This window comes from Erpetoichthys calabaricus, chromosome 9 (assembly GCF_900747795.2).
Source record: "Erpetoichthys calabaricus chromosome 9, fErpCal1.3, whole genome shotgun sequence".
Classification (NCBI taxonomy): Eukaryota; Metazoa; Chordata; class Cladistia; order Polypteriformes; family Polypteridae; genus Erpetoichthys; species Erpetoichthys calabaricus.
The window spans coordinates 195343110-195368747 of NC_041402.2; the positions used below are offsets into that span (position 1 = coordinate 195343110).

Below are 25638 nucleotides of genomic sequence, written 5' to 3' on the forward strand. Positions count from 1 at the left end.
CTGACTCCTGTAGGTAGAGCCCAAGGAGGCGGGGCCACCCGGTCATGCAGCTGGGGTGCCAGGCCAGCAGTACTCAAGCCAAAGCCTCAGGGGTGGTGATGGTGGCGGCTTGTTGTTTTTTTTTATACTTGTCTGGACTCTCTGGTTTGACCCCAGGATCTTGGATAAGGTGGATAATTGGATTGGATTTGTTTACCTTCATGGTTTGTTCCTTTTGAGATCCTGTTCAATCATCCTTAACAAATCTTCAAGTGCTGTGTCTTGTTTTAGATCAGAGGTTTAACGGTTTTCCTCTTCTCCAGCTTTTTGGGGCAATCGGAGATGTTTTCATTTGGAAGGGTTAGAATGCTTAACCCTTAAACTGCCACACACTTGGGGGTTAATGCAAAACCCCCCCGGACGCCAAATACTTTTTTGCTGCACTTTTTAAGGAAACGTCACAACTCACCAAGAAAAAGTGAAATTTGAATGGAACACGTGATGCTGTATGCAAGAAAAAAAAAACAATTACTACAAGATGCTGAGAAATGAGTTCACGCATTTGTTTTCAGTCGGCTAGATTACTGCAACGCACTCCTCTCAGGACCACCCAAAAAAGACATCAATCGACTGCAACAAGTGCAGAATGGAGCTGACAGAATCTGAACTAGGAAAAGAAAATCCGATCACATCACCCCAGTCTTAGCGTCACTACACTGGTTACCCGTGTCATTTAGAATTGACTTTAAAATCCTGCTGATGGTTTACAAAGCCTTCAATCATCTGCTCCATCCTGCCTGCCACCTTACACTCCAAATCGTAACCTTAGATCTTCAAATGAGGGTCTGCTTAGAATTCCAAGAGCTAAACTGAAAAGAAGAGGTGAGGCGGGCGGCCATATGCGGTTAGGCAGCTCAAATCTGAAATACGAATTTACCGATAGAAATTCGCCAGGCTGATATGGTGGAGCACACTGCTGAAAACACGTTACTGTAACATGGCTTTCTCAGAGCTGCATTTTAGCTTAATCCTGATACTCTGTATATGCATTTAATTATCATTATTATTCCTGGTGGCTCTGTAATCCGTACTAACCCCGTTTTCCAGTTTTCTGTGGTGGTGATCTGTGCCACCACCACCTGATCAAAGCACCGTGATGTCCCCACATTGATGGATTTAAGTCCAGAAGTCCACATAACCGTCATCATCAAGTTCTTCCATGAGACCCCTGAATACCATGAGGACTGGCCGAGGTCATTGATGTTGGGTAGAATGCCTAGATGGGGCTGGGCGGGTGGTCTTGTGGCCTCAAACCCCTGCAGATTTTATTATTTATTTATTTTTTGTTTTTTCTGTCCTCCCTGGACATCTTACCTTACTTTTATTCTATGTTAATTAGTATTGCCTAATTTGATTTCTTATATATTTTGTCTTTTTTTTCTCTTTCTTCATCCTGTATAGCACTTTGAGCTCATCATTTGAATGAAAATGTGCTCTAGAAATAAATGGTGTAGTTGTTGCAACACTGATCATTTTACACACTGCCAATGAACTATAAAAACAACTGCTGCAACAATCTATTATTATATGTAGAAGGTGCAACAGACGGCATTGATGCAATTCAGTAAATCACCGACTGTGCCAACTGCACTTGAACTGCTGCACACAGAGGCCAGCACTGAACCTCGCAGGCTGAATCCCAGGGACAGTGCATGCTGATCCACTAGAGGGCGCCGGTGGTCACGAGCTGGCTGCTCAATGAATGTATGGCACGGACTGATCAGCTCTGGCATGCTGGCAAACTGCACTGCCAACTGACTATAGCCAGTGGCAGCGGTTTAAAGGTTAAGGAGGTTAAGTGAACTTAAGAAATTCAATCATTCAGTCTTAATTGCTGCTAGTACAGAAAATTGTATTCTTAAAATTGGTAATTTACACTTACAAGAAAAGTATTCTAAGCACAGGAGATGTTTTATACTAAGCATTATGATGTAAGAGTTAGGCCGACATATTCTTTATTATTTAATACTACCCAACACGTGGTGTAGCATACACCACATAATTATTTATTGATGGGTGAACACTTCCTGAAGGACACAGTTGTCCAAATGGGGTGGGTTTGAGGATACGACTGTAAGTGAATGAAAAGATGGAACTCTGGAGAGAGCGACATACAATTGTCCGTGACTGAAAACTGGGTTTGGCAGATACAGGCATATCGTTTTGAAAGTGTGTCCCTGTGCCTTATTAATTGTCATTGTAAAGGCCAATTTAACAGGAAATTGTCTACGTGTAAACGTAAAAGGCAAATTTGAATCTGATGGGGTCAGGGAAATCCGGGGAATATGGACAGTTTGTGAGGTAGCAGCTGTGATTGTTTTACACTCCAGTACATTGCGGTGAATGCTGGTAGCAGTCAGTCTAGTGCCATCACAGAGACTTCTTGCTTGCATGAGGTTTCTGAGAAGCATGACGACTGAACCCATTTTAATTTTGAGTTTATGCAGAGGCATGCCAGTGGGAGTAAGACTGCTAAGAAATTCTTCGAGGAATGAAAGTTGATCTGCAGGATCATCTGTGACGATGGAGGCAACACTGGTGAAAGTTATTTCGTCGATTAGGGATACGTTTCAGTACCTGTTCATTAAGGTGTAGCGAGTCTTCGTTGGTGACACTTAATATAGCTCACGTACTGAGTTGTTCCGGAGTCACAGTTGAGAAGTCAATGTCGCCACATAGTTGTTAAATGGGACCAGAAATAAAAGGAAAACAATGTGAAGGTAATGTTGCAGGTGTTCCATTTTTCCTGTTTTGCGAAATCTTGTTCATGAGGAAGAGCCGTCATATTTGTCGTCAGTGTAAGTACATGCGCATGTGACGCCACAGAGGTTGCTTGTTAATGCAACCAGTGACAGTAAGTGCTAGAGTTGATGGGCGGGGCTCTGTCTTGCGTGCGTGCGTATCCCATGGTCGGGCGACTTGGTGGATTATATACAGACAAAGCAGCCGGAACCGAAAAGAACAAAGAAAAGTCAACGTGGCTCAGAGGTGCATGTGGACTGTAGCAGAGACGAAAGCGACTGAGGCAGAGTTTGGTGAGGTGCTGCGTGCCTCGAGAGCGAGGGTTAGAGTTGGTGGGTGTGGCTCTGTCGTGTGTACCCCATGGTCTTAGAGTTGGTGGGCGGGGCTCTGTGAGTTGGTGGGCGGGGCTCTGTCTTGCGTGCGTCTTGCTTGCCATGGACTTAGTGACTTATATACAGTTCGGTCCATAAATATTTGGACAGAGATGACTTTTTTCTAATTTTGGTTCTGTACATTACCACAATGAATTTTAAATGAAACAACTCCGATGCAGTTGAAGTGCAGACTTTCAGCTTTAATTCAGTGGGGTGAACAAAACGATTGCATAAAAATGTGAGGCAACTAAAGCATTTTTTGAACACAATCCCTTCATTTCAGGGGCTCAAAAGCAATTGGACAATTGACTCTTTGGCTATTTCATAGGCAGGTGTGGACAAGTCCGTCATTATGTCCTTATCAATTAAGCAGATAAAAGGCCTGGAGTTGATTTGAGGTGTGGTGCTTGCATGTGGAAGACAAAATAAGATGCTTAACGTGCATCACAAGAAAACTGATGGGAAGGAAAAAACTGAGCGGCACACGTCAAGAACAGGAGTGCTATTGAGCGGCCGACAGGGAGGTGGAATTCAATGAGGAAGCAACAAAGGCAGAAAATCAGAGAGGAGCGCATGGCCACCACAGAGACTTGAGCATGACAGGCAGAAACGTGCAGTCTGTAGACCAGCAGGCTTACCTTGTAAGTGACAGGACTCGGGGGCGCCTCCTCCAGGGTGACATTCACTCTCGCACGCTCGTATGCCATGCCGAGGTCAGTCTTGCCATGACCCTGAGACACTAGAAAATGGGAAAAAAAGTGAGTTGATGGTTCACCTGGGCCAAGGGCAGCTTACACCAATCGGGGCAACACAGTTACCTTCAGTATCTAATGGCACGGACTGGGAGCGGACTCTCCTAAAACTGGCCGAGGCAGACTCCGCCAATAACTGCCTAACCGACTCTGCAAAACGCCAAAGACAGCAGCAGCATAAGCCGACGTCACACCACGAGAGACCGCAATGCCCACCCATCGGAACTGACCTGCGTCACCAGATCCAGCCAGCCCGACCTCACACTCCTCCTCGTCTAGGGGTGCACTGGATATGTGGCGCCGAGCACTGCGTCCAGGACTGCCACCTGCCATCACGCTGGACACTGAGACAAGAGGAATGGCCTGGCTCTCCTGAATGGGCACAATATATAGTAGCATGTGTGTTAGAGAGACAGACTGGCATGGCTCTCAAGTGCCCCGGGGTGACCCCACTCACACCAATAAAGACTCCCCAGGGTACTCCAAGGGAACACAAATGCTTTTGTTCTACTTGCGTGATGAGCCTCCCTGCCCTCAAAACAGAAACGTTTCTTAGCAGACCCCACGTCAATGTCTTCCTTACCGGGTTGAAAAGTTCCGTCGTGAGACCCAGGTAGTTGTGGAGAGCCAGGAAGGTGACACGCTGAAGACGCACCATGATGATCTGCAGGTCACAAGGAAGACGGAGACCATCAGCACAAATCTGCCTGGCATAAAAGACACAGACAAAAACGAGGACGCCGTGTGACATACCTGAATGACACGGACCAGCGTCTCTGGGTACTTCTCAAAAATGGACTGGAAGGCGGTGGCTGGCAGCCGCAGGACGGTGGAGCACTCGGCTGCACGTGCGCTGACCGTCTTGTACGGAGCAGGGTAACCCTGTAAGAAAGGAGGAGGAGGCCAACTGAATCAGCAACCCTTGTTTAACATGGCGCACCATCACCAGAGCAGACTGGCAGCGTGGGCATTTCAGGCAGGATGAGTGACTGTCTCAGTGTCACGCAGTGGGACAGCAATATTGTGAGAGCCCAGCTCCTTGCTGTTAAAGATTTTCTGGAGTTTCATCATTTTTGTTATTGACGTTCAGGTCAGTCTTCTACGTGTTTGCATATAAGAATTCTAAACATTGGATCTGTTTTGGTGTTAATTCTTGTATTCGCTTTACAAAAATAGATCGCTGTACGTGTTGGATTTGAATTTTGTTTTCCTTAAGCACACTGACTTTTTCTGGCCCCGTTGCTAGGATGCAACAGATGGTCATCAGGGGGCGTGTCCCTGATGTTAGCCTGTATGACATCATCAGTGCGGCCGTATTTAAGCCAGGGCTGCACTTGGACGCTTTATTCAGGACTGAGGATTTGTCCTCAAGAGTTTGATTTTTATAAAAATATAAAGCATACATTTAGAGACTACTATAAATCCTTATATTCTGAGTTTAAAGATGACACACACAATCTAATGCATTTCTGGATGCATTACAGATACCACAAATAGATACTCTTATTGCAGAGGAATTGGATAAACCTCTGGTGCTATCAGAATTACTAGATGCTATAAAGTCACTTCAGAGCGGGAAAGCAGCAGGCCCTGATGGCTACCCTGTTGAATTTTATAAGAAATTCTCCACTCAGCTAGCTCCTCTCTTATTAGCAACATTTACAGAAGCTAGAGACAATCAAATTCGACCTCAAACTTTTCACCAAGCATTAATCACCATCTTTCCTAACCAAAATAAAGACTTATTACAATGTGCATCATATAGTCCAATTTCACTTCTGAATAACGATGTTAAGATACTCTCCAAAGTCCTAGCTAGAAGGATTGAGAAAGTACTGCCTTCGGTAATATCACAAGATCAAACTGGATTTAATAACGGCTGACACTTATCTTCCAATCTTCGATGCCTGTTTAATGTAATATATTCACCAGCAAAGTCAAACACCCCAGAGATATTATCATCGTTGGATGCAGAAAAAGCATTTGATATGATTGAATGGAATTATCTTTTCACTACATTAGAGAAATTTGGGTTTGGCCCGAACATTTGTGCATGGATCAAACTACTGTATACCAATCCAGAAGCTTCAGTTTGTATTAACAACATTTGCTCAGACTACTTTAAACTAGAACGTGGTACCAGTCAAGGATGCCCCTTGTCACCACTACTTTGTGCAATCTCCATTGAGCCACTGACAGTTCACTGTCGAAAAGCTTATCAGATAAAGGGGATTATCAGAGAAGGACTTGAACAGAAGATTTCTCTGTATGCAGATGATATGGTACTGTATATATCAGACCCACAAAATACTGAACCTGCAGTCCTAACAGCACTAACAGAATCTCAAAAGATCTCTGGTCTCAGAATTAATTTGAATAAAAGTGTGCTCTTCCCAGTGAATTCTCAAGCATACAATATCAGATTGGACACCTTCCCTTTAATCACTGCAGAGGGGTAAAACTATCTTCAAATTAGAAACTTTGTTAAACAGAACCTGCCCGATTTTCCTCACCTCCCTCTAATATTGCTCAGTCTCGAGGACTCATTCAGCATTTCTGCAATATATAAAATTATTTTACAGTCCCTCCCTTTCAAAGATTCAAGAGGACAATGGGAAAAGGATCTCTCACTCAACATCTCAGAAAAGGAGTGGAAGGTAGCAATGCAGAGAATCCACTCGAGCTCCATATGCACAAAGCATACTATTACTCAACTCAAAATGATATATCGAGCACATCTGTCTCACTTAAAACTGTCCAAAATGTTTCCAGGGCGAAATCCAACCAGCGAACGCTGCAATCAAGCTCCTGCCTCACTGGGTCACATGTTATGGGCCTGCACCAAATAAACATTATTCTGGACACAAATTTTTAAGTGCCTTTCAGACAGCCCCCATGGGGGTCCCAATCCCTCCTAACTCACTAACAGCTGAGTGTGGTGGGCTCACAGAGGGGCTTAAAGTGAAGGAGGACACACTAACTGTCATTGCCTTTACTTCACTATTGGCACGCAGACGTCTCGCTCAATTGGAAGAATCCTAACTCTCCTCTTTTAAGTCAGTGGGTCACCGATGTTTTATATTATTTGAAATTGGCAAAAAATCCAATTCTCATGTAGAGGGTCTGTGCAGAACTTCTTCAAAACCTGGCAGGATCTCATTAATAATATTTTAGAATAAGCTCTTAAAGCACTGATTTAGAAGCAGATTCTCTCCCCATTTCTTTTATCTTTATCTGCCTATTAAACTCCTCAGTTTATTTTTATTAGCTTTACGTTTTACTCCATTGGCCATGCTCTCTTTCTCAGGGCTGGGGGTGGATTTGTTTTCAATCCCATTTTTTATAAAAATTGATCTATTGGTATGGAATGATGACAATAAAATCAATTAAAAAAAAAAGTTTGATTTTCTTTATTTCCGTGATGATCACATGACCATGAGTTGCATTTAAATATGCACTTTCACGTTACCCCTCGTGCTCTGTAGTGCTAGTGGGCTTTGGTTCAAGTCGGCCCCAGCGCAATATTTGGTTTCCTAGCTTTGAGCTTCAGCTTTGTTTCGGCTGCTTGATTTCGTGTCGCCTCCTGGTATTTCGACCCTCACTTTCTTCGTAGTCTCGCACGCAGTAATCGGCAACCCTCTTGTGTGTCGTAACAGAGACGAGTCCTACAGCTTTAAATCTGTGAAGCAGCGAGTGCCTGGGGGAGTTGGCGTCTGGCCTCACGACTGTCCTGGTGAGGGCCAGCTGAGCTTGTCCTACGAGACGATGATTTTGCCCGAGGTGACAAGTCCCCTAACGCCTTTTCTTTTCTCTCTCTCAAATCATTAACTTTAGTCTGTCATGGGGGAAACGGCTCACTGTGTTTAATTTCGCCAAACGAGGAGACGGCCCGGTGCTGCTCCCCTTCTGTGTAAGTATTCAGGTTGCTGTCACTCGCTCGTCCTTTTGTCCTGCGCTGTTGCACAGATGTCACCTTGCTCCCGTTCAGGCTTTGCCTCAGGAGAGCAGGACGAGATTAAAGACGGTGGCGCGTGTCCCCAGAGGAGACGCTTCAGAGCGTCACTGCTCTCCGTGGCCATCCCCTCGGGTCCAATGCGCAGTGATGCGTCCGTCCCCAGGTGTTGCAAGAATACAAGTACACAATTAAAGTAGAGGCACCTGAGCTGGCAGGAGCGTTTCCTGAAGCCTGTGACCCACTTTCTAGAATCTCGAGGTAGGCCACCTGAAGCTCCATCATCTCAGGCGGGGGGCCGGGACTACGGCGCCATCCTTCACCTCAGTGTGTGTACAGGACATTTATGGTTGCCCTCAAAAAGGTCTGGGGTCCTTACCGTAATAATGTCCAGAATGCTAAGCAGGCTGTGGACGCTGTCCCCCGGCAGCACATCCTTCACCACAGGCTCCGTCCCATCCTGCCGGACACAAACCAGGAGTACATAAGAGTGAGTTTGCTCGTGAGCCGCGTATCCCAGCAGCCCTTGCGTCACTACTTACATTCTCCTGAATGCACAGCTCCAGCCGGCCCTCCTGCACCACGTAGATGCTGTCGTCCGCGTCGCCAGGTCTGAACACAACCTCTCCCTCCTGGAGGAGCACAAACACCATGTGCTTGCAGAGTTCCAGGAAAAGCGGCTTTTCAAAATGTCCCAGGACCCTGCGGAGAAGGTCACACACCGTGGGTAGGGGGGTCAGTACAGGACCCCGGTCTGTAGGCCTGGCATCATTGTTGTCAAGCTTGTCGTCACCGTCCCCCCCCTACCACTGTTCTCCCGGTTCATGCCCATCTCTTACCTCACGTTCTTCAGCATATACAGCACTTCGGAGGGCAGGTGGGAGTTCTTCACGTCAAACTCCGTCAAATCGGCCTCCAGCAGTGACGGGGGGGGCTCCTTAGGCTGGAGGGTTGGAGGCTCGCGCCGAATTCTTAAAATCCTGACAAAGAGACAATGATATATCACACGTAAGTATTCGGCCAGTGCCCACGTGGCAGTCAGCTTTGGGGAACGGGCACACGCACCACCCACCTGCCAGCCAGAGACAACATCTTGAGCCGCTTCCTGCTCCTCTGTCGGGGTGCGCTGTTGCCACTGGTGCCCGAGGTGGCCGACAAGGTCTGCACCTGAACAAAAGAGAAAACGAGATGTGGAGCGGCCATTGGGGTCCGTGCTGGAGGGGGACGGCACACAGTTAATTAAGGGGGGCACTGTCCGAAACACACGTTTAACGTACGTCATAGACCTGTGCGTAAATACCAGACGCCATTACTGAATCAGGGTGGGCATTAGAATAACCGGCTATGGAGGAGAAGCGCATACTGGTGGGCTCAGATGGGCTTAACGGGCTCTGTGAACGGAGCAGTTACCTGTAAGGACGGTAACAACACAACTTGGCTCTCGTGACTCGTCATCAGTGGTGTCCCCCCTGCCTGACGTCTGCGGTTTCGGTGTATTTGTCATAATGAACGGTTGCAGATCTTTAGCCACAATGCACCATTAGATCAAGGGAGCCAGGAGGAACATGGAAGACCATTTCTGAATTGCAACTATGATGTGTGCAATGACACAAGTGTGTGCTTAAGGGATTATGGGTATTGCGATTCTCCTCCAGGACATGAGGTGGCGCTACGCAATAAAGTTTTCTCTTCTCCTCTCCCCTCTGCAGAAAGGAACATTGACACAATTCCACTGATGAAGTCACTTCTGGGTTCTGCCCACCTGTTCCTCCCAGAATGCCTCAGAACCGGCAATGACGCCATCTTGGACAGCCTGTTTAGAATACTAAGAGTGACTCAACACTTAACACGGAAGTTGTTTGTGTCTGGTAATACATGAGGTGCCCCAAAACACTTCTCTGTGCTTTGTCTCTTTATGGTACGCAAACACGTTACGTGACACCAGTATAGTCGTCCGTGTGAAAAGGTAATGGCCCCCTTAGTTTCTCACTCCAACACATGACCAAAGTTCACTGATTCTTCAACTCCCCAGACTGAACACAGCCAGCCCCCGTCACCATATGCTGGACCCTCAACACGAAAAGTCACATGGTCACCATAAGGCTTGCAGAAGAACACCAGATCTCAATCAAGGACAGTCGGGAAGAGGAGAGGGGAAAAAAAAGGGTGACAAAGCCATCTGTAAAGCTCAGAGACTCCACACATCTTCAGTGGAAAAGGGAACTTGTCCAAACGACCCCAAGGCCACAGCAGCGATTCAGACAAAAAGTCACAGAGGACCTTAAGAGAACATCCACAGAACGGCAGGCCTCTGCAGCCTCCGCTAAGGTCAACGTTCACAACTCCATGATAAGAAAGAGACGGAAGAAAATGAGATTCGTGGTGGGAACCTCTGCTATCCAAGAGCAAAGAAACTCCTGGATGATCCCCAAGCCTTCTGGAACGACGAGAGACAAGTCACTAGGAGAACACTCTGGACGACACACACGGCCGCCATGCCAGGTGGTCAACAGTAGAAACGTCAGGCCTATAATAAGACATGGAGGGGCTGGATGCTCTGAAGACTTGCCGCTCTTGAGTAAGCCATAAATGGTGCACTTTATGTGAATATTCTTACAGAGAATGTCCCCTCACCTGTCTGTGACCCGGAGCAAGGAGACAAATGACAAGTCAAAGTCCTCCATGGGAGTTGGAGTTTGGTACAGCCCTGTTGGGGTCCGTTGGCGCCCATTGGCTCATGGGCCCCACTGCCTCATGGGTATTTCTTTCTTCCACCACACCCAGAAGTGCTGCTGGAAGTAGGTCATCAGACACCTGGAGCACCTCTGGGTGCCTTACAGAAGGGGCCAGCAGACACCACTCGGTGAGGAAGAATCAGGAGGAGGAAGATGAAGCTTGACTGGGAGAAATAGAGGAGAGAGAGAGAGAAGAAGAAGAAGAAGAAAAGAGAGGACTTGTGCTAAATCACACTGGTGGGACCGTGTAATACTTGTGGGAAATGGGGAAGGCGTTTCCCACGAGGAAAAAGAACAATAAAGTCCTGTGTCTGGTTAGGCGTATTGGCGATCCTAAATTGGCCCTAATGTGTGCTTGGTGTGTGTCCCCTGCGGTGGGTTGGCACCCTGCTTGGGATTGATTCCTGCCTTGCGCCCTGTGTTGGCTTGGAATGGCTCCAGCAGACCCCCGTGACCCTGTGTTCGGACTCAGTGGGTTAGAAAATGGATGGATGTGTCCGTCTGTGTCGGGTAGGGTGGCGGGTACGCCCCCGTTGGTGTCACACACACCAATTTGTAACGATACCCATCCACCTTTCAAGCCTGCTTATCCAGAGGAGGATCACAGGGCAGCTGGAGCCGATCCCAGCAAGCAGCAGGAACAACCCATCACTGGGTGACACACACTGGGGTCAAACCTGCATGTCACTGGACTGTGGCAGGGGAGCCCACACAGACACAGGAAGAACATGCAGACTCCACACACATGGGATGTGAACACTTACTGCGAGGCACCAGTGCTACCACTGTGCCACCATGCCAGTGTTCTGGTCTGGCACTGAACGTGCTGGGGTATGGCATGGCCTGGACCAGTTGGCAGATGTTTGAAATCGACTCCAATTGTAGATGATCGACATTCTATGGCCCATTTCCAGATCTTTCACAATCCCCGTCCTATCCTCACAGGCCTCTGGAACCTTCTTTCTGAAGGCCTCACTGACCTCTTCTGATCTCAGCATGGAGGTAACACACACACTCGGGCAACAAAGAGCAAACCAAACTCCGCGTCCGAGGTTTAAATAAGAGGACTGCTTTAGACAAGACCCTTCTAATCATCTGCACCCAAGGCGTTTGTGATACACTTAGGGGTGCACTTACTTTTCCACATGTCTTTTTAAATTATACAATGGACTACAACACATAACTGTGACCTGATTTTTGTTACATCACATCAGCTTTATCTGAAGACGTTGTCTACATGAAGATCGAATCTTGATATGTTAAAAAGGAAAAAAAATCATCTCACGGGGTGTACTTACTTTTTCACACACCCGTACGATCGGTTTATTCTTAGCAGCTCCAATCTTTGAATACTGACAGGTGTAAACTGCCGGGGGGCTGCTGCCCTAATAAGCGGACATTCTGGTCCTACACCAGGGAGACCGCCGGCCAGGTGATGGTAGGGTGACCCACTGGCAGAGTGTGGAGGGGGCATGATGGCACACATCTGGATCCCTAGTCAGGACCCCTGACGGCTAGGAGGGTACTAGAGGAGGTGCATCCCCGTGCCCATCACGGCGTAACGAGAAATGAAGGGGCGGCTCGACACGCTGGCCTGCTTGTACTCGTGCTGTTCGTTCAGAGTTGACCCCGTCACACGGGCAGTTAGGGAGATTTGAGGAATGGCTGCCACTTCTCTTTCCCCTCTTCTGCCGAGCGGACAGATTGCAATGCCAGAAGCTGCCTGATCCCGTGGGGAAGCACGAGACCTTCGGCAAAGGAGCCGGCTGCTCTACTTTAGCGAGACGTTGAGTAATGAGCTGCTAGGTGCAAAACCAACTTTCAGCACTTTATCAAAATGTAGTGCCGCCGCCTCGGGGGTCTCTGGAAATGAGGCCAAAGTCACAGACGCCGATGAGGCAGGGGGGCCACCTGCTGGCTGCTGAAGGCATAGGATGTGCTCTGCCAGCCCAAGAAGACATCTTAAACAGGGGGCTCCTCGGATAGGACTGAGCAGTGAGCAAACAAACCCACTTCACACACTTTAGGAGGCGCACCCCCTCATTCACTCCTGGACACTCTCATCCAGTCACTCACACACACACACACACACACACACACACACAAAGACAAGCAACCATCAGGCACACGTTGCACTGAACTCACTCTGGTATTGTCATTTCTGTCATCTCATTTTCTAACTCACTTAATCCAGATTGGGGTCATGGGCGGTGCCAGTACCTATCCCGGGTACCACAGGGTGCAAGGCAGGAACAAACCCAGGACAAGGGCACCACACACACACACACCACACGCTTAGGGCCAGACCTGGGAGGTGGACCCTTACTGTGAGGGTGCTGGGCTACCAGAGTGCCACCCTCATTTCAACTGGCACTTGTGCCCACGAAATCCAACATACTGATCAGGCATGGCAGCAACATTTACAGTTCACACTGCAAGTGAGCAGCTAACATGAGTTCAGTGGCATAAATAATCTGAAACTGAAGCAGAGGATTGTCACTTGAATGACAAGAGGACCTGAAAGTCTGTCCCTATGATGGCATCACTCCGAAATGCTCCGCCAAGCTGTCTGATCCATCAAAACGGAGGCAAACGCGAGACGCCACTGCCTTTAGGAACCCGGCGCTTTCACGAGATCTGAGCCTCCACAGGGACCCTGAGGGCTTGAGGGCAAACGACGATCGATGAATTGTTTTACGTTAAACTGCAGCTCAGCCATTCAGTTGTTACACGTGGGCGCTGGGAATGCCAACTACAAATACATGATGGGAGATCACCATCCTACAGAAAGAGGGTTTAGGGGCTTTATGTGGAAAAAAAAAATGTAACGGAGCATCAAATGAGTGACATCCAGGACAGAAGGTGATAAACACTTCACATGTCAAAGAGTCTGGAAACTGGACAAACTATCGGAGATGGCGTTTCGGGGGGCACCGTTTACTTTACTGGTAACAAGAGTTGTGTTTTGATGTTCACCGAGCCGACAGACTTGATGTTATAATGGATGACAGCACCGGAGAGCTTTGTGGGGCTGAATGCCCGCTCCTCATCTGCACTGCTCTCATGTTCTAAGCCCCAAAGACCCCCCGAGCCTTTAGCGGGTAGCATTAAGTACTGAATCAGGATGTGAAATGTATAACAGGGCATTGAACCAGCCTGGCAAGGTGCTTTGTTTTGGCTGGGACACCATGAAGGCCGTAAACCGCTTCACGGGTAGAGACAGGCGGCACCTGAACAAAGCAGCTGGAGGACGGGTGGCACCTGAGCACCTTCATTAGTCAGCGACCCCCAGAGGGGACAAGCTGATGTATTCTATTGGTCATCGGAATGGACTTGTGGCTGAAATAGAATTGGATGACCCAGGGGGGCTGCCTGCACCTGTTGGTCAAGAGCAGGGGTCCCCAACTCCAGTCCCGGAGGGCCGCAGTGGCTGCAGGTTTTCATTCTAACCCTTCTCGTAATTAGTGACCTGCTGGTGCTGCTAATGAACTTCTTATCCCCCGGCTATAGACGACTGTGGCACCTCATCACAGCAGCAGCTCGTCTAAAGATGGAAAGAATACGAAGGACTCACAACTGGCCCATCTCCGGACCTGCGGACTTTTAAATCAGCTGGATGAGCTTTGACAGCGAGTCATGGGCTGTCCCTGGCACTGTGGTGTTTGTTTATTGCGGAGTACCAGCCTGAACGCAGGACAGTTTTCATCTGATATGGTCAGACAGAGCGGTAAAAGCAGGAGCGTGTCTGGAGACTCGTGGAGGAGACACGAGCAGTTAAAGTGTGCACCCAGACTTGGAATGGCGGACTGAGTGTGTCCACGTTAGCGCCAGGGAGCGGCCGCAGCACCCTGCTGATGTTTATTTTGAAACTCGCCAAAAGACTGAGGAGTCGTTCAGAGCCAACGTCTAACGGTACGTGCGGACACAACAAGCTGGACAGGTCAGACCTACAGCCGTCCTCCAGTAGCCAAGCCAGAGGTTCTTATGTGTGTTTAGGGGGTCCATGTTTGTTTAATTAATTATATATCAGTTATAAATTTCTCTTTCTCAAGTTTCTGTAATGTCCACTTGGGGACAAATAAAGTACATCAATCAATCAATCAATCAATCAATCAATCTGGGCGGAGTGGTGGCACTGAGACAACAACACCAGTGGGCTGCAAAAAGAAAAGAAGAGAAGTCGAACTTGGCACTCCTACCGAGATAGGTATTATCCAAGTGGGATGTGACGGGCACAAGACGTTGTGCCAGTGCCAGCCATTGGAAGGCTGCCAGTTCAAATCCCATAAACACCAGAAGTGACTGTACTCCGATGGGCCCCTGAGCAAGACCCTCAACCTGCAATTATGAGGTTAATCTGCACCCAGCCCTGCAAGCAGGGTCTCCGACTTACTGGAAAAACTCAGGCGCTGGTGGCAGGATTGGCACACCAGCCACCCTAAATAAGCCTCACACTGTCCCATCATGGTGCCGAGGTGTCACCCGCAGCACACGGGTCCCAATCCAGGTGGCTTGTCATGTAGTGGGTGTGGCTCAGGCCTCCTCCTAACTATCTGAGCACCAATCAGCCCTCACTGATGTGGCGGCACTACAGCAGGGATTTGTGGGTATTTTATCAGAGTGTGCTTGAGATGCTCACTGATGAAGGAAGTGATTGAATCTGCGGACACCTCTGTCAGCTGGAGGCGGGCCGCCTGGCGTGTTCACATCTTGGCAGGGGTGGCATTGAGTAAGTAAATGACAGACTGAGGAGATCGCTCCTCCATCAAACTATGCCCCACTACCCCACCCGGGTGGGTAAACGTTAACATTATTCAAAGTTATTGTCTGTTATACCTGCATTGTTATCACTCTTTAATTTAATATTGTTATTATCAGTATGCTGCTGCTGGAGTATGGGAATTTCCCCTTGGGATTAATAAAGTATCTATCTCTCTATCTATTATATAGTGCCTTTCATCTATCTATCTATCTATCTATCTATCTATCTATCTATCTATCTATCTATTATATAGTGCCTTTCATCTATCTATCTATCTATTATATAGTGCCTTTCATCTACCTATCTATCTACATTTAAGGCTGTAAAACAAAACAAAATGGGAATATTTCGAAGGGGGGGTTCGTTTCTCTACCCACTGTATGTCTGATATTTTGATGGAGCCAAATTCAGAGGGCAACATCAAACCTCGTGTTGGGGGAGTTGGTGCCTAAGCACCTGCCCTTTCCTGAAAACAACCGAGCCATTGTGGGGGCAAACCTAGTCAGCCTGGTGCCAGTCACAAGCCCAGATAAACAGATAAGGTTAGTGCCAGCGAGGGCACCAGGCTGTTAAACGTTAGCTAAAGTCCGAATGGTGGACTCGGTCCAATCAGCTTGGGTGTAGGAGGGCTGCAGGAGTGAGCTGTGTGGAGAAGGCCCATCAAGCACACAGAAGTGGGAGAAGATGAGGAGGAAGAAGAACAAGAAGTGACCCTCTCTGGAAACACTGCTTCACTTTGTTATTATGTGTTACTGAGTGTAAACCAATGGGTGAAAAGAGAAAATACATTCGTTTTGAAATGACATCTGCAACACGATAAAGTGCACAGAGAGTGGAGGGGGTCTCAATATTTCCTAAATCCAAAAATATTTGAAAAAGGTGCTCTCTGGTGCTCGGGTGTTGTGCCTCGTTAGCCATTATGGATGCAATGAGAAGTCAAGCAAAACGACACCTAAAAAGATTACAAAATGGAAGCTAAGAGGCAACTCGGGCCCCTTCTTCAGGCAGAGACGAAATCCAGAGTTTATGTGGACACCGGGAGAAACACAGCACCGGAAAACCTTTAAGGGAGACATCTCAGATATAAAACAATAAGAGAGAACGACGTACGGTCAGCAGAAGAGGACAGAAAATCATCAGCTTTACAGAAGGACTTGGACAGCAGACACACCAGGGCTGATCTGCAGACGATGAAGTTTACTGTCAGTGCAATGGTGATGGACAGGCAGACAGACGAGATTAGACAGGAGTCCCTGTGGACTGTGACGTCTGCTGATGACACTGCGATCTGTAGGTCGAGCCCCAGAGAGATGGAGATATGAGAGGAGTGGAATGGACAGAATACCTGTGTGTGAATGAGAGGAAGGTCAGTGGAATGGTGAGGATGAGGGGAGTGGAGTTGGCGAAGGTGGAGGAGTTTAAATACTTGGGATCAACAGTACAGAGTAATGGGGAGTGTGGAAGAGAAGTGAAGAAGAGAGTGCCAGCAGGGTGGAGTGACTGGAGAAGAGTGTCAGGAGTGATTTGTGACAGATGGGTTTCAGCAAGAGTGAAAGGGAAGGTCCACAGGACGGTAGTGAGACCAGTTATGTTATATGGGCTGGAGACGGTGGCACAGAGCTGGAGGTGGAAGAGTTAAAGATGCTAAGATGTGCATTGGGTGTGATGAGGATGGACAGGATTAGAAATGAGGACATAAGAGGGTCAGCTCAGGAGGGCGACAAAGTCAGAGAGGACAGATGGCGTTGGTTTGGACATGTGCAGAGGAGAGAGAGGGGTGCTAAGGATAGAGCTGTCAGGAAGAGGAGATGAGGAAGGCTTAAGAGAAGGTGTATGGATGTGGTGAGAGAGGACATGCAGGTGATGGGTGTGACAGAGCAAGATGATGAAGACAGGAAGATATGGAAGAAGATGATCCGCTGTGGTGACCTCTAACAGGAGCAGCTGAACAAAGAAGAAGTTTAATGTCAGTAAATGTAAAGAACTACATATAGAAGTCAAAATGTTAGGTTTGAACACACAATGGGGCGGTCAGAAAATCGAGTCACAGTGGACTATAAGCTATCGACTTTGTAACCCTGGTCCAGTGTGCACTTGGTGTGTGTCTCAGTCCTCATATCCTTCTGAGCTTATGCTTAAAAGCCGATGATGTTATTTTATTATTCATTATGATAAATGTATTTCTTGTTATTTTATATGACCCCTTAAGAGAAAAATGTTATAGTTATGGCATAACCATTCTTCTAAGTTTCCTGTTTTTCTACCCAGCTGGATCATAATATACATATATATATATATATATATATATATATATATATATATATATATATATATATATATATATACAAAGATATTATATTTTATATATATATATATATATATATATATATATATATATATATATATATATATATATATATATATATATATATATATACAGATATTAAATTACTGTATTATATTACTGTATTATATATATATATATATATATATATATATATATATATAATAGGCTATTGTTCTTTTCTCTTCTTTGTGAGATTCACACATCTCCTAAAATAAGAATTAAAATAAAACACTTAAAATGTCATGTACTGTACATCCTAAACAAACAGGACTATCAATCAAATTGTGGTCATCTAAGGTTTCATCATCATCATCATCTGCCCTGTCCTGTTAGCTACAGGGTGTAACCAGTGATGTTAAAAGGGTTCTGTATTTATGATGAATTCCTTTTAAAGAGCAGTCACCTAATCAGTGGATTGTATAAATAGAGCACAGAGGACACTTTTTTCTTTTCAGAAACACTGATGTGATGCTTTTTGCCTCGTCTGAGATTTAGATAAAGAATAACGATTGACGTTTTCTCCTGCCTGTGTTTTATTGCTTAAACTGGGGTATTCCAGTGGGGGGTGTCTGTATTCATAATTTTCTTCCACAACTTCCCGACAGTGATCAGAGGCCATTAAGAAGGCTAACAGAACATCAGGTCATATAGCGCCTTGACGTGTGGAGTACAAGTCACAGGAGGTTCTGCTCAGGCTGGTGAGGCCTCATCTGGAGTCTTGTGTGCAGTTTGGGTCTCCTGGCTACAAAGAGGACACAGCAGCACAAGAGAAGGTCCAGAGAAGAGCGACTGGCTGATTCAGGGCTACTGGGGATGAGTGAGGAGGAAAGATTAAAAGAGCTGAGCCTTTAGGAGATGAAGAGGAGGCCTGACTGACTGAAGTGTTTAAAATGACGAAGAGCATTAGTCCGGTGGGTCGAGACGGTGATTTTAAAATGAGTTCATCAAGAACACGGGGACACAGCTGGAAACTTATGAAGGGGAAATTTCACACAAACATCAGGACGTTTTTCTTTACACAAAGAACGACGGACACTTGGAATAAGCGACCAAGTAGTGTGGTGGACAGGAGGACTTGAGGGACTTTCAAAACTCAACTTGATGTTATTTTGGAAAGAATTAGGTGGGTAGGACTGGCGAGCTTTGTTGGGCTGAATGGCCCGCTCTCATCCAGAGTGTTCTAATGTTTTAGAAATGTTTTATTGCGACAGCCCTGCTCCGCCACAAAGCCTTACCTTCCTCATGATCTTCCTGCCATAGAAGAGCACTTTGTCCCTCTTTCGAAAGCGATAGCGGGGCACCCCAGGCTGCAGCTCCTCTGCAATATCAAGAACACCCAGCAGGCTCGTCATCACTTTGACCAACTTAAAGGCAGTAAGACGCTGGACTGGAAAGTGAAAGGAGGCCTCAGCCTCCTCCTCCTCCTCTTCCTCCTCCAGGGGTGATTTAAACATAAAATCCACTTACTTGGCTGTGTGAACCTCCGGTAGATGAAGAACACGGCCACCCCAACCAGTAAAATGGCCGCCACGGCGCCGATTGCAACACCTGTGAGCTGCAAAAAAAGAAAAGAGCCGGCGTTATCCAAGTGGGACATGATGGACAAAAAGGAGACACACAAGAGGCGATGGCGGGTGCTGCTTGCCCCTTTAAACTGACCTGAGCTGAAGCACAAGGCACCGCGCCATCGGGCCGCAGCAACACGTGTAACACAAAGACGTCGTCTGCATTCATGCCTCACTTTTGTGACTGCAGTTTTGGCTGAACTGTGTATAATCGTGTGTGCCGTGACCTCCGAATAAAACAGAAACCATCCACAAAAAAAGAGAACACGGATGACAGGGTGGGAGACCAGGGGGTCTAAGGCTCCAGCTCCCATTTCAACATAAGCAACATGCAGTTGGCAGACAGGAGACTCGAGTTCGGCTCCCTTGGATGGCATGGAGACACCGAGAGCTGGGGGTCACCGGACTAAAGCGGTGGGACATTCAGCTGGAAAGAGCGGCAGCCGGTCATGATGGGAGTTTTTCTTTCATTTTTTTTTATTTTAAGAGGAATTCATGACCTTATTTTTTTTTGCACATCTAATCGGCTGAAGAGAAGAATCCGAATACGACATCTGCTTCCCTTTAAAAGTTTAAATATTCCTGCTTCTTGCCGTAACGCCATTATCATTTTGTTACAAGCTTTGCCGATTGTACGTCAGCGTTTTTCCATGAAGATCTTACCCAGAAACACTCGGCCGTGCGCCACTTCCAATGTCATTTAAAGGGATGGCATCAAGTTCAGCCTGTCTGCTTACAGGTCATGCAAGCTTCATGATGTGACGGCGAGAGAACTTTTTATTTTCTTTAAATCTATGGCGTCAGCTATCTGTGTCTCTGTCTGTCCACTTGCTAAGTCTCCATCATTCCAAAAAATGGCGCATCACAAACCTTTGCAGTAATAAAATGCATTGCAATTGTCATTCCAACAGATGGTGCTTCACAAACATGAACACTTCTTTCCAAATCCCATAATAAATGACATATTAACAGAGACATCTGCATTGCATTTGTCATTCCAACAGATGGTGCTTCACAAACCTTTGCAGTAATAAAATGCACTGCATTTGTCATTCCAACAGATGGCGCTTCATAAACATGAACACTTCTTTAAAAAATCCCATAATGACATATTAACAGAGACATCTGCACTGCAATTGTCATGCCAACGGATGGCGTTTCACAAACCTTTGCAGTAATAAAATGCATTGCATTTCTCATTCCAACAGACGGTGCTTCACAAACTAACACTTCTTTCCAAATCCCATAATAAATGACATATTAACAGAGACATCTGCATTGCATTTGTCATTCCAACACATGGCGCTTCACAAACTTTTGCAGTAATAAAATGCATTGCATTTGTCATTCCAACAGATGGTGCTTCACAAACATGAACACTTCTTTCCAAATCTATAATAATAAAAGGCAAAGCCCTCACTGACTGACTCACTCACTGACTGACTGACTGACTCACTCATCACTAATTCTCCAACTTCCCGTGTAGGTGGAAGGCTGAAATTTGGCAGGCTCATTCCTTACAGCTTACTTACAAAAGTTAGGCAGGTTTCATTTCGAAATTCAAAGCGTAATGGTCATAACTGGAACATATTTTTTGTCCATACACTGTAATGGAGGAGGCGGAGTCACGTATCGCGTCATCACGCCTCCTACGTAATCACGTGAACTAAAAACAAGGAAGAGATTTACAGCACGAGTCACACGCGGGAACGAAGGTAAATGACGTTAATTTTTGACTGTCTTTTAATACTGTGTAAGCATACATATTAACACATGTGCAATTAAACGTGTGCATTTACGGGGTGATTTCTCAGGCTTAAAAGCTCGCCTTTTACTAAAAAGGTAAATGCAAAACTATTTTCAATCAGTTTATTGAAACGCTCCCGTTAAGGATTGCAATAACATATTCGCGAGATAAAAGAACGAAGTAGGGGGAAATGGAGGAAGAGCCGCAAACAGCGAAGAGCAAAAAATTAATTAAACAATTGAGAACGGAGCGAGTTAAGCATACAAGCATGTTCATAAGGGAAACAAAGCACGGTGTAAAACGTAAGTTTAAATTAAGTTTATAGAAACGCTCCCCGCTGCGGATTGCAATAACATATTCGCGAGATAAAAGTTTAATGAGAAGACACGAGGTATAAACGAACCACACGCCGTGGCGCAACGTTAGGGGCAACAGTTTCAACCATTCTATGATCTGCTTCTCGCAACTGAAAGACGGCACATGGCGGATGTTAGCCGACTTACTGACCACAACGTTAGGGGCTTCAACTATGCCGCTGACGCAACATCTCAGTGCCAACACTTTGCAGACTCTACTTAAAAGACACGCCCTCCTCACTGGACAGTTAAAAAGACCAATCAAACTAACGATGACATCAAGTATTACCCAATCAAAAGTAGGAAAGGAGGCATCTTCATAAAATGCGTGTGGGATGATTTGCATGACACGCTGCTTTAAAAAAAAAATGATTACAAAAATACGGGATAAATCCCGTCCAGTATTGATTCAAAACGGGACGCGCAATTTCATTCTCAAACGCGGCACGATTCCGTATTTTAAAGGACGGGTGGCAACCCTACAGTGCCAGGTAACCACCCATACAATCACATTGTGATTCAGACTAGGAATGCAATGAATGTAATTACCCCGATCTACATACAAGGCGAAAGTCTTGCAACATTCAAAGATGATGGTTTGGGATAATTAGTACTTATTAAGTACACCATGGCACATAAAAGAGCTTATGAAGCCTTGAACCGAAAAAAGCAAGATCTCAGAGATCGTAAAAAAAAAAAAGGAGGTAATGTCGTTTTACTCGCTGTACATTTTAGTGAAACATTACCAGTTATTCCACGAGGGAGACCAGCAGATGAACTCAACGCGTGTTTAAAATCCATGCTTCTCCCACGCTCGGTTATATGTCGCGTGTTCTCAGGTAGGTACACCAAAAAATGTATACATTTAAGCATGTAATGGGCAAAGAAAAAATGAGGTACAGTGATCCCTCGCTATATCCCGCTTCGCCTTTCGCGGCTTCACTCCATCGCGGATTTTATATGTAAGCATATTTAAATATATATCGCGGATTTTTCGCTGCTTCGCGGGTTTCTGCGGACAATAGGTCTTTTAATTTCTGGTACATGCTTCCTCAGTTGGTTTGCCCAGTTGATTTCATACAAGGGACGCTATTGGCAGATGGCTGAGAAGCTATCCAGCTTACTTTCTCTCTCTCTCTCTCTCTCTCTCGCGCTGACGTAGGGGGGTGTGAGCAGGGGGGCTGTGTGAAGCTGCTTCCTGAAGGACAGGCTGCACGGAGCTTCGCATACTTAAAAGCTCAAAGGGCACGTATTGATTTTTTTTATCTGTCTCTCTCTATCTTCCTGCTCCTGACGGAGGGGGGTGTGAGCTGCCGCCTTCAACAGCTTTGTACCGGCGGTGCTTCGCATACTTAAAAGCCAAAAAGCCCTATTGATTTTTTTTTTGACTGCTTGCTTTGCACTCCTTTGAAAAGGAAGATATGTTTGCATTCTTTTAATTGTGAGACGGAACTGTCATCTCTGTCTTGTCATGGAGCACAGTTTAAACTTTTGAAAAAGAGACAAATGTTTGTTTGCAGTGTTTGAATAACGTTCCTGTCTCTCTACAACCTCCTGTGTTTCTGCGCAAATCTGTGACCCAAGCATGACATTCTAAAAATAACCATATAAACATATGGTTTCTACTTCGCGGATTTTCCTATTTCGCGGGTGGCTCTGGAACGCAACCCCCGCGATGGAGGAGGGATTACTGTATACCCGAAGGCACTGCAGTAGTACTCAATGTAACTTTACTTCTTAAATGTTAATGTTTTACTGTTTAATAATTTATACACTTCTTATATATTGTTCAAATTCTTTTATGAAAATACCAGTGACAGCGCAATGCACGATAACATGGAGTGAATACACCATACGCATCTGCCCACGGCCGCCCTGGTGTGCGCAGATAGGAGTTGATTCTAAAATAAAATAAACATAAAAAGAGTAATACAATCATCACCCATAAAGCGGATAGCAGACGTGACGTATTATATGTGTACCACATTTCAAGTCAATACGTGAAACGGTTTGCAAGCTACAGGTGATTTAAAATCCTGGACAGACCAACGAAAAGCCACAGTAGCAAATTATAGAACAAGATTTTACTGTTTAATAATTTATATTTATATGAAATGTGCTTCTTATATATTACTTCATATTCTCATATGATAATGATGTTAATGTTGTTTATATTGATTTCTATGTTATTGTAAGTGCATCTATGTGTGTATATGTATGTATGTATGTGTATATATATATATATATATATATATATATATATAAAAAATATACGTGTATATGTATATATAATATATCTGTATATGTGTGTATATGTGTGTGTATATGTGTATATGTATATATATATGACAGCAACACTCATAACAATGACAACACAATTACATTGACAATCATGTTACGTTATTTTTAAAATGTTTCCTTTACTTTTTCATAACCTCTTTAACACACTACTTCTCCGCTGCGAAGCGCGGGTATTTTGCTAGTCCCATAATAAATGACATATTAACAGACATATCTGCATTGCATTTTTCATTCCAACACATGACGCTTCACAAACCTTTGCAGTAATAAAATGCATTGCATTTGTCATTCCAACAGATGGCGCTTCACAAACATGAACACTTCTTTAAAAAATCCCATAATGACATATTAAAAGAGACATCTGCACTGCAATTGTCATGCCAACAGATGGCACTTCATAAACATTGACTTCTTTCCCACATCTCATACCAAATGGCATATAACAGAGACACCTGCACTGCATTTATCATTCCAACAGATGGCATATAAATAAACTTTTGTAGTAATGTATTTTAAAGCTACAAATGTTTGTGATGTACCAACTGTTGGAATGACTAGTACATTTTGCTAGTACATGCATTACAAAATACACTCTAACAGATGGTGCCATGCTTGTGTTAACGCTGAGGTCTACAGTATGTTGATTACGTCGCTTTCCACCTTTTATTTCCCTTTGGAGCGCCTTACTGGGCTGTTGGTGGGTCCTGACTGGATTCACAATTTTATATTTGGTTTAACAAATGGCAACGCTCTGCATAAAGGTGGTCCTCTCTGCTGTGACAACATCCCCTCCACTATCTGGGCACAGAGATGACTGATTTGCCCAGATAAGTAAGTATTGTGAGTTTGTCCGCTTGCCCCCTCAGCCAGGCTACACGACTGCCGTTTAAGTTTCTCCTCCCTGTTAAGTTTTCTTCCCCCCATTCCTCAGTCCGTATCAGTGACTGGCGTTTTGTGCCAGGTCAGCCAGGGGGGCAGCAGTTTTGAGGTCAAGCCACAGATGGCATTCTCAAGACAGTGGCCACTCAAGGACTTTCATTTCCTTCACGTTAAGGCTCTCCATTGTTGCTGTGGCTGATGGTCCTGTTAACAGACGGAGGCCCCCCCAGGTGACGCTTTCTGCAGTTTTATTTTTTGGTCCTCAGTCTGTGACATTTACGCCACACACACTGCCGAGTGTTCACGCCACTAAGTGCCACTTCAGGGCACATCTGTGCGGGATCTTCCAAGTGACACGCCACTGAGCAGAGGTGGCCCGAGTGTGACAAAGGCGCAATTTGGACATTTCCTGTTTTATCAAACCGTTGAAAAGGTTCCAGTTGGTTTCCTTTGATGTGACAGGATGTGCACCAGTGGGCAGATCAGCTGGAAAAAATTCTCACTTTTAAGGAATGCTTTGCATAAAAATGATTTCTTTTTTTGTGTGACTTACCCCGTGTGGTCTGTTGTGACGGCTGACCTCGGGTCTTCACAGAGTATGAAGAAGAGAGGAGGTGTCTGAGGAGGCTGACGGCGGACCACAGCAGGCAATTTAAAAAAAAAAAAAAAATGTCACAATACTTGTGTCACATAACCCACACGTCACGTCATCCAGTTGTGTGCACACTGGGCACTGGCCGTGCTACCTGTCTGAGTAATCAAGGCAGACCTTGGCATTCACGTCGCCGCGCAGTGTGCCCGTTTCTTTTAGATACCACCTACCTGGTAGAGGACTCATAGCAGCAGTGCTAAGGTTAGTGAGGCGCCATCTGTTGGAGAGCACAGCCTTTAAAGTGGGTCACTAAGGTCTGTTACGTTTATTTCACCGTATCTGATTGCGTTCATATGAACAGAAACCAGCGGACAGAAAAAAGACAAGCGATGCTCCCATAACACACGAGGCAGGCGGACGGGCAGAGGGGGAGACGGATTTGCAATACGACAAGAAGATAAACAACAAGGCAGGATATTCAGGAGAGAAGGGGTG

At 45.8% G+C, this 25638-nt stretch overlaps 1 protein-coding gene across 2 annotated transcripts in view; it reads right to left on the reverse strand.

Annotated features, from left to right (window-relative positions):
* The window catches only part of pnpla7b (patatin-like phospholipase domain containing 7b), a 57402-nt gene that overhangs the window by 27881 nt on the left and 3883 nt on the right, over nt 1-25638 (reverse strand). For both annotated transcript variants that reach the window (XR_007935900.1, XM_028808758.2), the window contains exons 3-13: nt 19171-19258; nt 18939-19021; nt 8932-9026; nt 8699-8839; nt 8402-8561; nt 8239-8319; nt 4661-4789; nt 4491-4571; nt 4138-4279; nt 3974-4057; nt 3794-3894 (exon numbers count right to left, since the gene is read on the reverse strand). Coding sequence is in view for 1 of the 2 variants with exons in the window: in XM_028808758.2 (XP_028664591.2) it covers nt 3794-3894; nt 3974-4057; nt 4138-4279; nt 4491-4571; nt 4661-4789; nt 8239-8319; nt 8402-8561; nt 8699-8839; nt 8932-9026; nt 18939-19021; nt 19171-19258 (1185 nt within the window). In the remaining variant the exon portion in view is untranslated. The remainder of the gene's footprint in view (nt 1-3793; nt 3895-3973; nt 4058-4137; nt 4280-4490; nt 4572-4660; nt 4790-8238; nt 8320-8401; nt 8562-8698; nt 8840-8931; nt 9027-18938; nt 19022-19170; nt 19259-25638) is intronic.